Source organism: Diadema antillarum, unplaced genomic scaffold (assembly GCF_040938485.1).
Source record: "Diadema antillarum isolate AM-2024a unplaced genomic scaffold, OU_Dant_1.0 seq00001022_RagTag, whole genome shotgun sequence".
Taxonomy (NCBI): domain Eukaryota; kingdom Metazoa; phylum Echinodermata; class Echinoidea; order Diadematoida; family Diadematidae; genus Diadema; species Diadema antillarum.
Window position 1 is genome coordinate 695,621 of NW_027271857.1, and position 12,597 is coordinate 708,217.

Sequence of the window (12,597 nt, forward strand, 5' to 3'; positions counted from 1 at the left end):
CCACAAAACACAAACTTTCAAGTGAGCACATAGAATTATGTGCATTAAAATTAAATGTTATCCAACACAATGAGGCATGGAACGCATGTGGTGCAGCCCCCCCCCCCCCACCCCCGCACACACACATTCATTATATGGCATATTTGCTCCTGCGTCAATTGCTCCTGTGAAATATCTGCCTCTGCCAGCTAATTCAAACACAAATTCTACCCACAAATATACTCCTAATCCTAATCCTATAAATCCTCATGTCAAACTACTCTATAGTATCGTAAACCAAAAACCCCTATCACAACCCTAACCCTACAATCCTATGTCCTTGGAGAAAATAAGACCGGAGCAACTGTCGCACAAGCAACTGTCGTGTCACCTCATTTTTGCTACAAATAGTCCAAGTAGTTTATAAATACATAGAATACCAAAATATTGTACAATCAATCAGTCTGACAACAACAACAATAACAAACAGGCAACTTCCAAACCATTGAACCCCAGGAGTTTCCAAGGGTTCCAGATTTGTCCTGTAGAGGGAGATTGACCACATCAGTAGTCAGGGATGCCAAGTTAAAAAAAAAATTATGAGTGAGATTTTCATGACTCGGCATCTCGGCATGCGAATGTGCGCGCGAGCGAGGGTGTGGGAGGGGTTTTTTCCCCTTGTGGCCTCCCACGGAAGGGAGCTTTTTCAATTTTTAGTTCTTACTGGTGCGATCAGGTGCATACTTAAGTGACAATTTTTTACTTATTTTGAAAGACAAAAGGGAAATATACCTTCAATTGCAACTATCACTTTAATCTTTTGAGCTATGCTCATTATTATAGGCCCAAGTTGCAGACTTCGCCCGGTGCGTGAGAAAAATGGGTGCCATGCGTGAGATCGTGAGATGGCCCCTAAAAAATGCTTGAGTCTCACGCAGAATGCGTGAGACTTGGTAGCTCTGCAGTAGTATTAAGACAGAATTGGGCTGATTGCCACCCCTCCCCCCCCCCCCCTTCCCTCTATCCCTCATATTACACAATTAATACATGATTATCTTTTTGCTTCCCATCGTGAGCTGGTCATAGAGTAGACCTATGATGTCATATTAGTGCCATATTTTCTTCAAATGAAGCCACTTCCGTAGCAAAACTTGTGGACAGGCAGCTGCACAGAAATAATGATGTTCTATGACATACAGTGTACCATCTTTAGCACTGATTGAACATAGAAAACAGCATGGTGAAATGCAAAAACAGAGCTTTCTCAGAAGGATAGCTGATTGTTAATAGATCCATGAAAAATAAGCAAAAGGGTTGTACAGTGGAAACTCAGTATAGCAAGATCCTTGGGACCAAGACGACTTGTTCTTTATATCAGATATTTTGTAATATCAGGAGTCCATAAACAATACAAAACAAAGGAAATTCATTGGGATCAGAGAAATTAGTTTATTATACAGTGGAAACTCAGTATAACAAGATCCTTGGGACCAAGACTTGTTCTTTATATCAGATATTTTGTAATATCAGGAGTCCATAAACAATACAAAACAAAGGATATGAATTCAGTGGGACCGGTGAAATTAGTGTGTAATAGGTGTATTTGTATCAGGCATTTTGTTATATCAGATCTCTTTATATCAAGTTTCCACTGTATTTGCGTCGAATGTATGTATGTGTAGATAAATGGGAGGGTACATAGGCATGTATGGCACCGCAAAATGATAGAGATACATGTACCCGAGTATTTAGTATGATATAATCGCATCATCATGTCTACACATATAGCATCTTAAATCTTCAACATTACGCAAATACCATGCATGTTTGCTTTACAACTTAATTTACACTGTATTTTGTGATTATACAAGTACAGACTGTAAATAATTTGAAGTATTAGAATAGGTACATGTATACTGTATCATTTTATTAATGACATGTTTTGTTGAATTGTTGAAAATGAGAATGAATAAGTAGATGAACTGACTACTCGCTAGACAAATAGGTAAAACACTATCAAATAATGGCCCTTATATCGCAAGAAATGTCACTTCCTTTGATGTTTTACACACAGGTGAGAACATTGTGGGCCCTTCATGTAGACATGTTGCACACAGTCTCAGCTGAACACATTTGGTATTTTGTTTCTCAGATCATGAGCTAGAAATACATGCCACACACTACCAGTAATATCAAAGCATTCATAAAAACTTGATTTGTGTATTTTTTTTCTCTTTATTTGCTTATGTTGATAACTCTTTACATACAATGGGTTTGTTGAACTTATAACACTATATTTGTAGCAACTTTCTCATAAAATCATGACACCATACATGTAACTACGGAAACAATATAAGGGGCAAACAAAAATGTCCAATCTGCACGAAACATCACTAAACCTTGGACATTTGGCCATAAAGATACCTAATGCATCTACCCAGTATTTTAATACTCTGTCCATCACCAGTGCTCATGGAAACATATGCAAACCCCTGCAGAAAAAAAAAAACAAAACAAAAAACCACAGCACCTTATTAAGCAAAACAGCCAAGTAACTAGAAATACAGTCTGCATGTAACTTCTTATGCAGGTGTGTAACCCATTCATTCATAATTCCGAGTATACTCAGGCAGGTGTCTATAGGAAATAAGCTCATTTTCAAAGGGTTAAGCCATTGGTAAATCCCAGTACACATGGAAACACGCAACCCTCCCAGAAATCTCGTAGAAACCATCATGACATTTTCAACTTCGTTCCACTTACTTTCTCAGAACATACAACTCTTTCCATCGATAGGTATGAGAGCAGCAGTTTGATTCCATTGAGATTTGTCATAATATTATGAGTGTGCACTACTCATTTCCTTCAAATGGCTACAGCATTTCAGTAACATACAGGTAAGAGAGTGTCACATGATTTGCAGGACAGACTGATAAGCATGAGTGATCACTTTAACATGAGCACAACACAAGTTTCTTTAAAAATCATGGTCAAAAATTCAGACAGGTGAATTGGATGCAAAAAGTCAATGTTCTCTCTTTGACAAGAACTCGTTTTGAAAGCAAAACTAGTGTTACTGTTGAATACTCATAATCACCAATTGTAATTAATGTATTTCAACAGTATATTCATTTTTTTGCTGATTTCTGCAAGCTAGCCTGTTATGTGTCTCGACAAGATTTGTTTACTGGGATTCTAATCCCACATTTCACTTCATTACGATTCTCCGACAGACATATCAATATGGCCACATTTACCCAGGGCAGCCTTCTCAGTATTAGAATTGCTCTACTTGAAGGGCCTGCCATTATTATTAATACCCCAGCACTTTCAGTTACCCATTTATACACCATGATGGAATGGGACATTGTGGGTAAAGCATCTTGCTCGAGGACTTGGACACTTGGCAGGATTTTAAATTGAGACCTTGGGTTAAGAGTCAAAGATTCTTACCACATTGCCCCTGCTGGGCAAAACACAGTTTATTGATGCACTCTATTAACGATGCTCAATAGGAGAACCAAGTTCTGTTTTGATCAGAATTCAGCAGAGCAATACCAACATACCATGAATTCTAAACAACTATTGCATTAGGTAAACTGTCACTACGTTTTAGGTAAACTGCTCTGCACAGTGTACATGATGACACAGAAACTCTTTATGTAGCTATATTATGTATCAATATCCAAACATATGCTTTGCTATTACATGGACAGTATCTCAATACTATTACCTGACTTTATTACACCCCTTTGAGTACTGATCAAGAGCCAGATATTCAATATATGTCATTATGTAACAAACTGATTTGAAACAAAGAATAGAGGCAATCAGTTCCACATGTAAAGTTATGGAGACTACACTGTAATTGCACATCCATACAAATACTGTACTGACATTAGAAACCTGGCACTGTACTATCAAAGTGAAACTTATCAATTCAACTGCTCATCGCATATGATAGAACAAAAACATGTTAATTATACATCAAAATTTATCTATAAAACTGCAAAGGTTGGAGTTGATCTTTGTTTGCCTATGAATGCTAAAAACCCAAGAGAAACTCAGGAACTCAGTTAAGAGTCATTATCTTTGGGTAGGACGTATAATGCAGATTTAAACATATTGACAGCTGACAACCTTACACATTTGATAATTTCAAACTGATTAATTATCAGACTATCTCTACCACACTGATCATATATGCAACATTTGTTTAGAATTTATGTATTTTTCATTCCCATATACAGTGTGAAGCAGAGTGTCTTGCAGACTTATCTGTTGAGAGTAGCTTCTCTCATGATCATTGTTTTGAGTGTTATATGACTTGGCCATCATTAAGTCTCTAAGACATAAAGAATTAATGTTAAGAGTTAGAATGAGGAACTAGCATGACTTGTATTCATAACATTTTTGTTTTACTGACTGCACAGGCTGTAAACACACTCTCATAATCCATTAATACAAGCATGTCAGCTTTTACAGGATAGTGCTACCCAAACAAATAATTGTTTAGCCATTTTCTAAATAATGCAACATTCTTCTACCCATCAAAACCCTGGACCACAGGCATCACGTTGAAGCCAAACAAGTCTGCAAAATATACAACTTGAACATTCCACATATTTTTACTCCATTCATTCATAGAGGGGAAGGGGATTCCAGGACTCTCCAATAACAGTAATCCGTTCTAAAACAAAGTTAACACCACTATATATCTAAATATTGCCTTTATATGAGGTTATATCAATCACAACTGAAGGTTTTCATGAAGCTCAGGTTTGATCTCGAAAACCAGTCCAAACAATTCTTTCAGGACTTGCTCCCTTGTCTGGCCTACTCTCTGGTTCAGTTCCTGGATCTTGGCCGCTGTTTGGATCTCAATTTCTCTTGCTTGATCTCCCTTGGATCCTAAATACTGTACGAAGAAAAAAAAACCAAAGAAAGACGCATTTAAATCAAAATAATTTCAAAGACAAAGTATGTGGAACATTTTGAATACAATTGTTGTGAAAACATCTGCAACACAAAATACAACACATGAGTAAAAGATGCACAGACAGCAAACTGAAGAAATAGAACAAAATTTAATAGGATCATATATACAATGTACATACAATACCAACTTGTAGAGTGTAAAATCAGTACACATGTTAAGTAAGAGAAGACTGGATTGATGGCAACCTTTTCTCTCCCATCTTTTAATATTGAGATGAACTGCAGATGATATGATATTTCTGCTTGTAGTTTATCTGCATTCATACTGTATCTTTAATATTCAGTCATACATCAATCATTTAAAAAAGCCTAGCACCTGATGGACACAGAAATATCACACATATTATCACACTGATTGCCCAGAGTTGAATTGTCTGACAACTACTGTACGTCATCTACCTACTGTACAGTATATTTAGGCATTTGAAAGTCTGCAAAATGTTTAGTACAATACCATATTACATTGTATGAGACCTTATGAGAGGTGGATAAGTATTTGATAAGTACGTACTTGCATACATGTGTGACACTATGTGTACTTGCTTTCTTTCAGTTTTTTAATTATGATAAATTGATGATATTAATATGGATGTCATTAATTCTGTATAACGCATGCACACTCCCTCTGAGGCCATCATCCAAATATGTAAGACTTTCCTTTTATTGATTTCAGGGTTTGTTTGTTTGTTTGTTGTTTTTTTTTACTAATAAAGAGAAATCAAAATTACAAGTGTTTATGGGAATCTACACAAACCATTGCTTTTAAACTACATTTGCAGAAATAAAAACAAAAAACAAACAAACAAACAAACTGCAATTTACCTTGTGGTCAACAAAACAAAATCAAAAGTAAAGATGAGTGTTTATAGCCTTCACAACTGAATCTGTGAGAACAAAGTTCAGTTTGTTCCACAAAGTCTGAGTGTGATCTCATATTGTAGTTTACTAACATATACTTAGTATTACATGTATGTGTACCTCAAGAATATAATCCATCAAGTCAAACTGTCAGAGTGTGTGTGCATTAGACCTCTACAAAGTACTGGTAAAATTTGATTGTATGGATTTTTTTTTTTTTAAGTACGATTTGGTGTATCTGAACAGGGAACACAGTCTGATGAATAGGGCAGTAAAGTATCATTCATAATAATCTGAATCAGAGAACAAATGTTTTTACAGTGTATTTTCTTTTGCGATTGGAGACAGTTGACTTCAGTGCTCTGTTTTGATTCATGCAATATCCTGTGGGAACTTCCTGCAATGTATCGTGTTCCTGTAAAACTGAGAAAGACGTGAAAACTGTAAAAGCTACACTCATTACCTACCATGACATGTGTTTTAGATGGGATACTTTTTTAAGCCTTATGGAGTACTGAATGACACTTGTTTAGAGTCATACACTGCTCTAGGGCTGCTCTCTTTTAATTGCATGACAAAATGTTAAAAAAAAAAAGCTTTAATGACTTTGAGCATACATTTGGATGTTTTGCCAAAGGAATTATGAAATAATTGTGATGATGATGTGTACCTACAATTATTCTTGCAACATGCTTGGAATAGCGTGTCAATAATTGTGCATGGAATAAATTTAGAATAAATTACCTTCTGCTGAATTTCTTGAAATTTGGCTTCTCTTTCTTTCCTGTAAGTCTCAATTTCTTCTTGCGCTTCTTCTTTGGCTTGTTTTAATCTCCTTGCCTTTCCTGTTGCAAAGAAAGAAATGAAATAAACACAGTGGCAAATTACACAGATATGTACTACTGTAAACGCACAAATTTTCGCGGTGCATCAATTTTCGCGCTACTTTTGGCTAGCGCGAATTCTAAAACCCACAAAAATATCTTCATAATTTTCTCTGCACATTTTAAATGGGTTGACAATCATGTAGTACAAATGAACCCATGAATATGTTTTTGAGCCGCTCAGCGCCAAAAATTAATCGTGCAAAAACATGGACGTTTACAGTACATTTAGCTTCACAATCCTCACACTAGTAATGTTCTCCCACAGTCATATAAACTTCTTTGGGATGCTCTCCCATGGACAAAACTTTCATGCAAACAAATGGCAAAGCAGGGAAGCAGAGAGTAATAAAATCACAGCATGCAATTTGGTACAAATATGTAAACCGTGTGCAAAGACAGAGAAGCTGCATATAAAGTACTTGTGTAGACAATGTACAATGTACATGGCATTTATACAAGTGTACAAATTGTACTATTTATTTTGAAGTTGAAAATTGGAATTGTAAAGATAATTTCAAGAGTGGTCAAATTTGCAGAAACTTATTCTAGATGCACATTGATGGAATGACAAAGAAGTACTGTACACTGTACATGTACAGCTCTAACACTCTAGAGAAAAATTATGTAATTTCCCTTTCAAGATTGAGGGGAGAAAAGATACCAGACATATTCACGACATGAAACTTTTGTGCATTGGAGCCAAAAGCCTTTTTACAGAGCATGAAACTTTCGTAAATTGCCACTGGCATTCATTGCATCGTGTATAAGAAACCTTTTGCATGCATTTTACAATATATTTTCGCTAATCCTGGCTCCTTGCAAAATTCATGAAAGTTTCATGCATGCAAGTATTTCTGGATAATTACAGTAGTTCTCCCACAACTAGATGATACTGCTATAATTTTTTCATGATTTTATAGGAAAATTCTAACCTAGAGTAATCCTATCGCTCTCCCATCCGTATTCTTATTTCTATGCTTATTGTTCAGTAATTAAAGCAAGCCACCCATAATTCGACCATAAACATTACACCATCCAAAATTTGACAGCTGACTACATGTCAAACCTACACTTATGCTTTTGCGTGCGGTCGAATTTTGGCATGGGAGGTCGAACCCTGGTGTGGTTTTTTACACATCTCTCTCATCTCTGTCTCATTAATGTTCCATCTCATTTTCATGGTGGACGTACATATGACTTACTTAGGAAGGGAAATATGGAAGTCAACCCAGAAATTCATGTAGTTTTGCCAATTAGACGATCTAGAGTCTAGTGTGTATATTTACCCAACTTCGTTAATCACATTTTCAAGTTAGCAGACTAGATTGATTTGTAATTCATGGTGAAATACCAATCAGTGCCAGTGGATGTAGCCACCTCAAACTCCTTGATCAGGTCTAACAAGTTAGTGATATAGAGATCTACAGTATTAAGTACACACTGTACAACACTGTACATCATAATACATCATCCTGCCATCCATTAGAACCAACTTTAAACACAATACACTTACTTTTGCTGGACCAAAATATTGGAATTCTTTAGCCTATTCTCTTCAACAAACCACAAGCCTCAAAACATTCAAATACAAATTAAAACTAAGTCTTCTGAGTAGATATGTAATTGTTACGATGTAACTAGCCTTTATAGTCCTATACCAGATATCTGGACACTTTTACCCTATAAGGTAATCTTTGTATATATCAACTTTTACATGGTATATTATTCATGTGGAATTCCTATTCATTTTAATTCCACTGTTTATTTTTTCTCTTTCTTTCTTTTCTTCCCCCTCTCTCCCCCCTTCGGTTCTCACTTTATTTCCTCTATCTCTCTCATTCTCTCCTTCTCTCCCTCTCTTTCTCATTCACGTTTACTACCTTTAAGATGTAAATATGTAGAAGTTATGTAAATATGTTTCAGGAGTCTGTATACATGTTATATTCTCAATTACTCTGTACATAATTATGAATATTACTCATCATGGTGACCTACAAATTTTACAAGCTATGCTTTTAGTTGAGTCACCCCATTTCTGTTTGTATAAGTACCCTATATTGTGTCAATTCATGCTAATATATTACTGTAATATTATGTGTCAATATGTAAACAACAATGCAATGTAAAATGGAAATGAAATGAATAAATTCAATTCAATTCCATTCAATATGATGCCTACCATGGCATGTAGTCTACTGTACTGGGTAGTATGACCATACTGTACGTGGTCGGACCGGACAAGTTGTTGTAGGACTAAAACTTTACTTCCACAAACACAATAAAATACCATAAAATAAGCATGAAATACGATGGCTTTTGAATGAATATTTTATACCAATTTTTGAGGTAACTTCTCTAAAGCAGAATTCGGCGATTTGTTCCATGATTTGTCAACCAGAAGAAGTGCGCAATATTCTATAACACGCGCGACGTGAAACTTGTGCACGTGTTTGAGTCAGAAACAACAAACTTCAGTGTTAATCCATTCCCACAGACAATACACGCTGGCTGGCTACAGTACAACGTTCAAAATATATTTGCAAGGGTTTCAGGTAAGTTCTCTAATTACGACAAAAATTGATTTTGTTCGCTTTGCTTTGGAAGAACTGTTAAGTATCATTTTCAGAACCTCATCACTGCGTATTGAAATATTTTTATTGAGAATGGCAATGTGAAAAATTCATCTACAAGCTGTAATTCAATCTCAACTTATCTTAAGTGTCCGGGTACACAACCCCCCATCTTACTGTCTAACCAGTTGTTAGTCGATCTACTGAGGTGGAGTCTGTAACTTAGAATTGCTACTGAATATTTATTGTGGCTAAATATACATCATTACATGTATGATGTAGAAGTGTAACCTCTATAGACTACAATCAACTACTGTATGTTAACAACAGCCTTCTGAACTGAGAAATTTGGGTACCAAACGCAGCTACAACAGTTAGACGATGGATAAATTACTTATTACTACTAGTATAGACTTCTATGACTGTACTATAGTTATGGGAAGTCACGGTCGACTCTATTCACATGATCATAATCACATGACACGCAGGGCTTTAGGCTCAGAATGTCTCTTCGCATTCGCATGCACGATGGACAATCCGATCCGCACCATGCACAGCACACAGCGGGCACACAGTGTGCCTATGCTACCAGACTACGCAGCACCACCTTACGATTACAAGAGGACAACACTGTTAGTTTTACAAATTACACGATTTGCAATTTTACAATATCTACACTGACATCAGTATTATACGATATAGTTTGTGATTTAATCTTACGTTTTCTCGCCTCAGCAACTCGCTCTGCTGCTCTCTTCTCTGCCTGCAGCAACTGCTGGATACCCGGTGTCTGTGCAGCCATCTTTGCGTTTGACGAACTCTCTTCAATCATAATCGATTACGAAATTGCTCGCTGATCCGCTATCGTCCTTGGAGATAAATGGAACCCTAGGCTCAGCCTCTCAGTAAAATTTGATTTAGTGTTCAGAAAAATGTCTTCCCTTGACTTTGATTATTCAAGCAAGCAAGAGTAATGTTTGTAATTGACGAATGCTATAGTCTATAGTACGACCAAAAGAGTTTAATTACTCAAGTGCAAAACAGCAAGGTATCTCGATGAGGGATCTAAAATATTCTGGCGTTGACGATGAATGAAACTACAGATTCGTGTCAAGTTTCCTGTTTGAAGTTGGCCGAGGGCAGACATGAAGCGGCAACAAATGGGATTCTAAACCATTGTGTTTCCTGTGAAGTGGAAGGCAAGTGGAGTTTATTCATACGATGAGCAACAATTAAACCGAGAATAACCAAACAAAGAAACAAGAAAGTTCTCCTACATAAAATGTAGCTGGTATTAATGTCTCTTGGCCCGTCGCCATTCTAAGAAAGACTCTTCCCACTTCAAATGAGTTTATTAAATCGTTGATGATCAATATCGTTTGGGATATAAACAATCAGGTTTTGTTGCTGAAGATAACAATGATTATCGCACTCACAACTATAAATGATGGTGATTATCACAATAGTGTAGTGATCATGCATGATGATCATGATGAGTTTAAAAAAAAACCACTAAAAACCCATTCATTTCTATAGAACAGAACCCCAACAGAACCGATGATTACGTAATTGTGGATTATTACTTGGAGTCAAGCCTATGTTTGTTTATCTGTTGATTGTAAAGTGCCTAGAAACATCATGGTAAGCGCTAGGGCCTATATAAATTTTCCATGTTATCATAAGTATCATTATGATATCAATATTTTCAGGTTTATTTGTTTGTCTGTCCAGCTGTTAGTGTTATGTATTGTGTATTCTCCTGCCTGACTGTAATATTATATTAAATATGATATGATTTTTCTGTGAAAACTATCCACGTTCCACTTTCATACTTTAATACTATGTACTACTAGTATATGGTTCATATTTTTTTTTCTTCGCAAGCTGGACATCATGTATTATCATTTTTGTTATATTATTATGTACAGTCAAACCTGCCTTAGCGGCCACCTGTCTATAGCGGCCACTGAAAAATCCCCCCGAGAGAAAGGCCCTGTTTAAGACCCTGTGTATAGCGGCCACCTGTCTAACGCGGCCAGCGGCCACAAATTTTGTTTCCCTCGGTAGATTTTAACCTGTCTATAGCGGCCACAGACCCGGTAATTCAGCGTGTTTTTCTGGTTTGTGGCCGTGCCAGTCATTCATGGGCAACGTTCAGTGATCACCACCGCTGCATTCATCACTTATTCAGTCATGATAATGCACTACTGTTAAGCTTTCTTCACGACTGTACAACATGCTACTGTATAACAATTTCATAAACGCCGGCATTGTTCAATGCATGAAACGCATGTGTGCATACATATATATTACGCATGTACATGTATGTCCTACACTAAGTACTTATAGATGTACATACAACGATGATACATGTACATGTATAGGCAATGCACACATATAGTTGGATAACCTGTCTAAAGCGGTCACCTGTCTATAACGGCCACTTTTTTCGTTTCCCTTGTGTGGCCGCTATTGACAGGTTTGACTGTATTTTCCATCGAGAAATACGAAAAAAAATGAAATTGAAATTGAAATCTACTTCATATACGTAGCTTGGAAACACAGCAAAAGAGTGTCTCTTTTTAACTTTCCATTCATACTTCCTAATTAAACTGCTTGAATTCAAGATTTTTCCACTTATTACCCCTTTAAATATAGGCCTACTATTTAGGCCTACAGATCTGCTCGGAATTGACTTAGGCCCTACAGGGTATAGAGAATACTATTTTTTCTTCAGTTTCCTCTCATCTACTATCCCCTTTTAACGTCATTTCCTAGTCGAATTTGAAAGTATCACCTAAATAATTCCACCCTTTCCTTTGTGATATACGCTTCTGTGCATCGTAATTCATTTCCTTCAAACATAATAGTTCCGCTCTAAACTAATTTACAGCAATTCAGAATGCCTCCATTTTTCTCAACTTTCCTCACTAGTTCCGCTCCGAACTGTTAGACATAAAATACAGTTACAAAAAAAAGTAATAAATGAATAATAAATACACGTATTTCTACATTTTTAGTCTGCACCTATATATCTTTCATTTCCTGCGCGGTGTTAGTTCCACTAGGAACTGATTTAAAAAATCAGTAAATAAAAGATTAGTCTTTTTTCCCTCAACTTTCCGCTATCAATTTATTTCCATAATAAGTTGTTAGTTCCTCGATCGCGAACTAATTTACAGCAAGAGAATACCACTTTCCTCTAGTTTCAACTCATCTATCTTCTGTTATATCCTTCATATTCTCCCTGGGTTCCTTAAAATATATCGATAGTTTCATTCGGAACTGATTTACAGCAAAATTAT

General features: G+C 36.3%; 1 protein-coding gene across 1 annotated transcript; it reads right to left on the minus strand.

Moving 5' to 3' along the window:
• Positions 1–2,200: 2,200 nt before the first annotated feature.
• Positions 2,201–10,121, minus strand: LOC139742824 (V-type proton ATPase subunit G-like). The gene is made up of 3 exons (XM_071653341.1): positions 10,013–10,121; positions 6,580–6,680; positions 2,201–4,897 (listed from the first exon to the last, which is right to left on the minus strand). Exons 1-3 carry the CDS (start codon positions 10,092–10,094, stop codon positions 4,730–4,732), a joined length of 351 nt encoding a protein of 116 aa, XP_071509442.1. The 5' UTR covers positions 10,095–10,121; the 3' UTR covers positions 2,201–4,729.
• Positions 10,122–12,597: the final 2,476 nt, after the last annotated feature.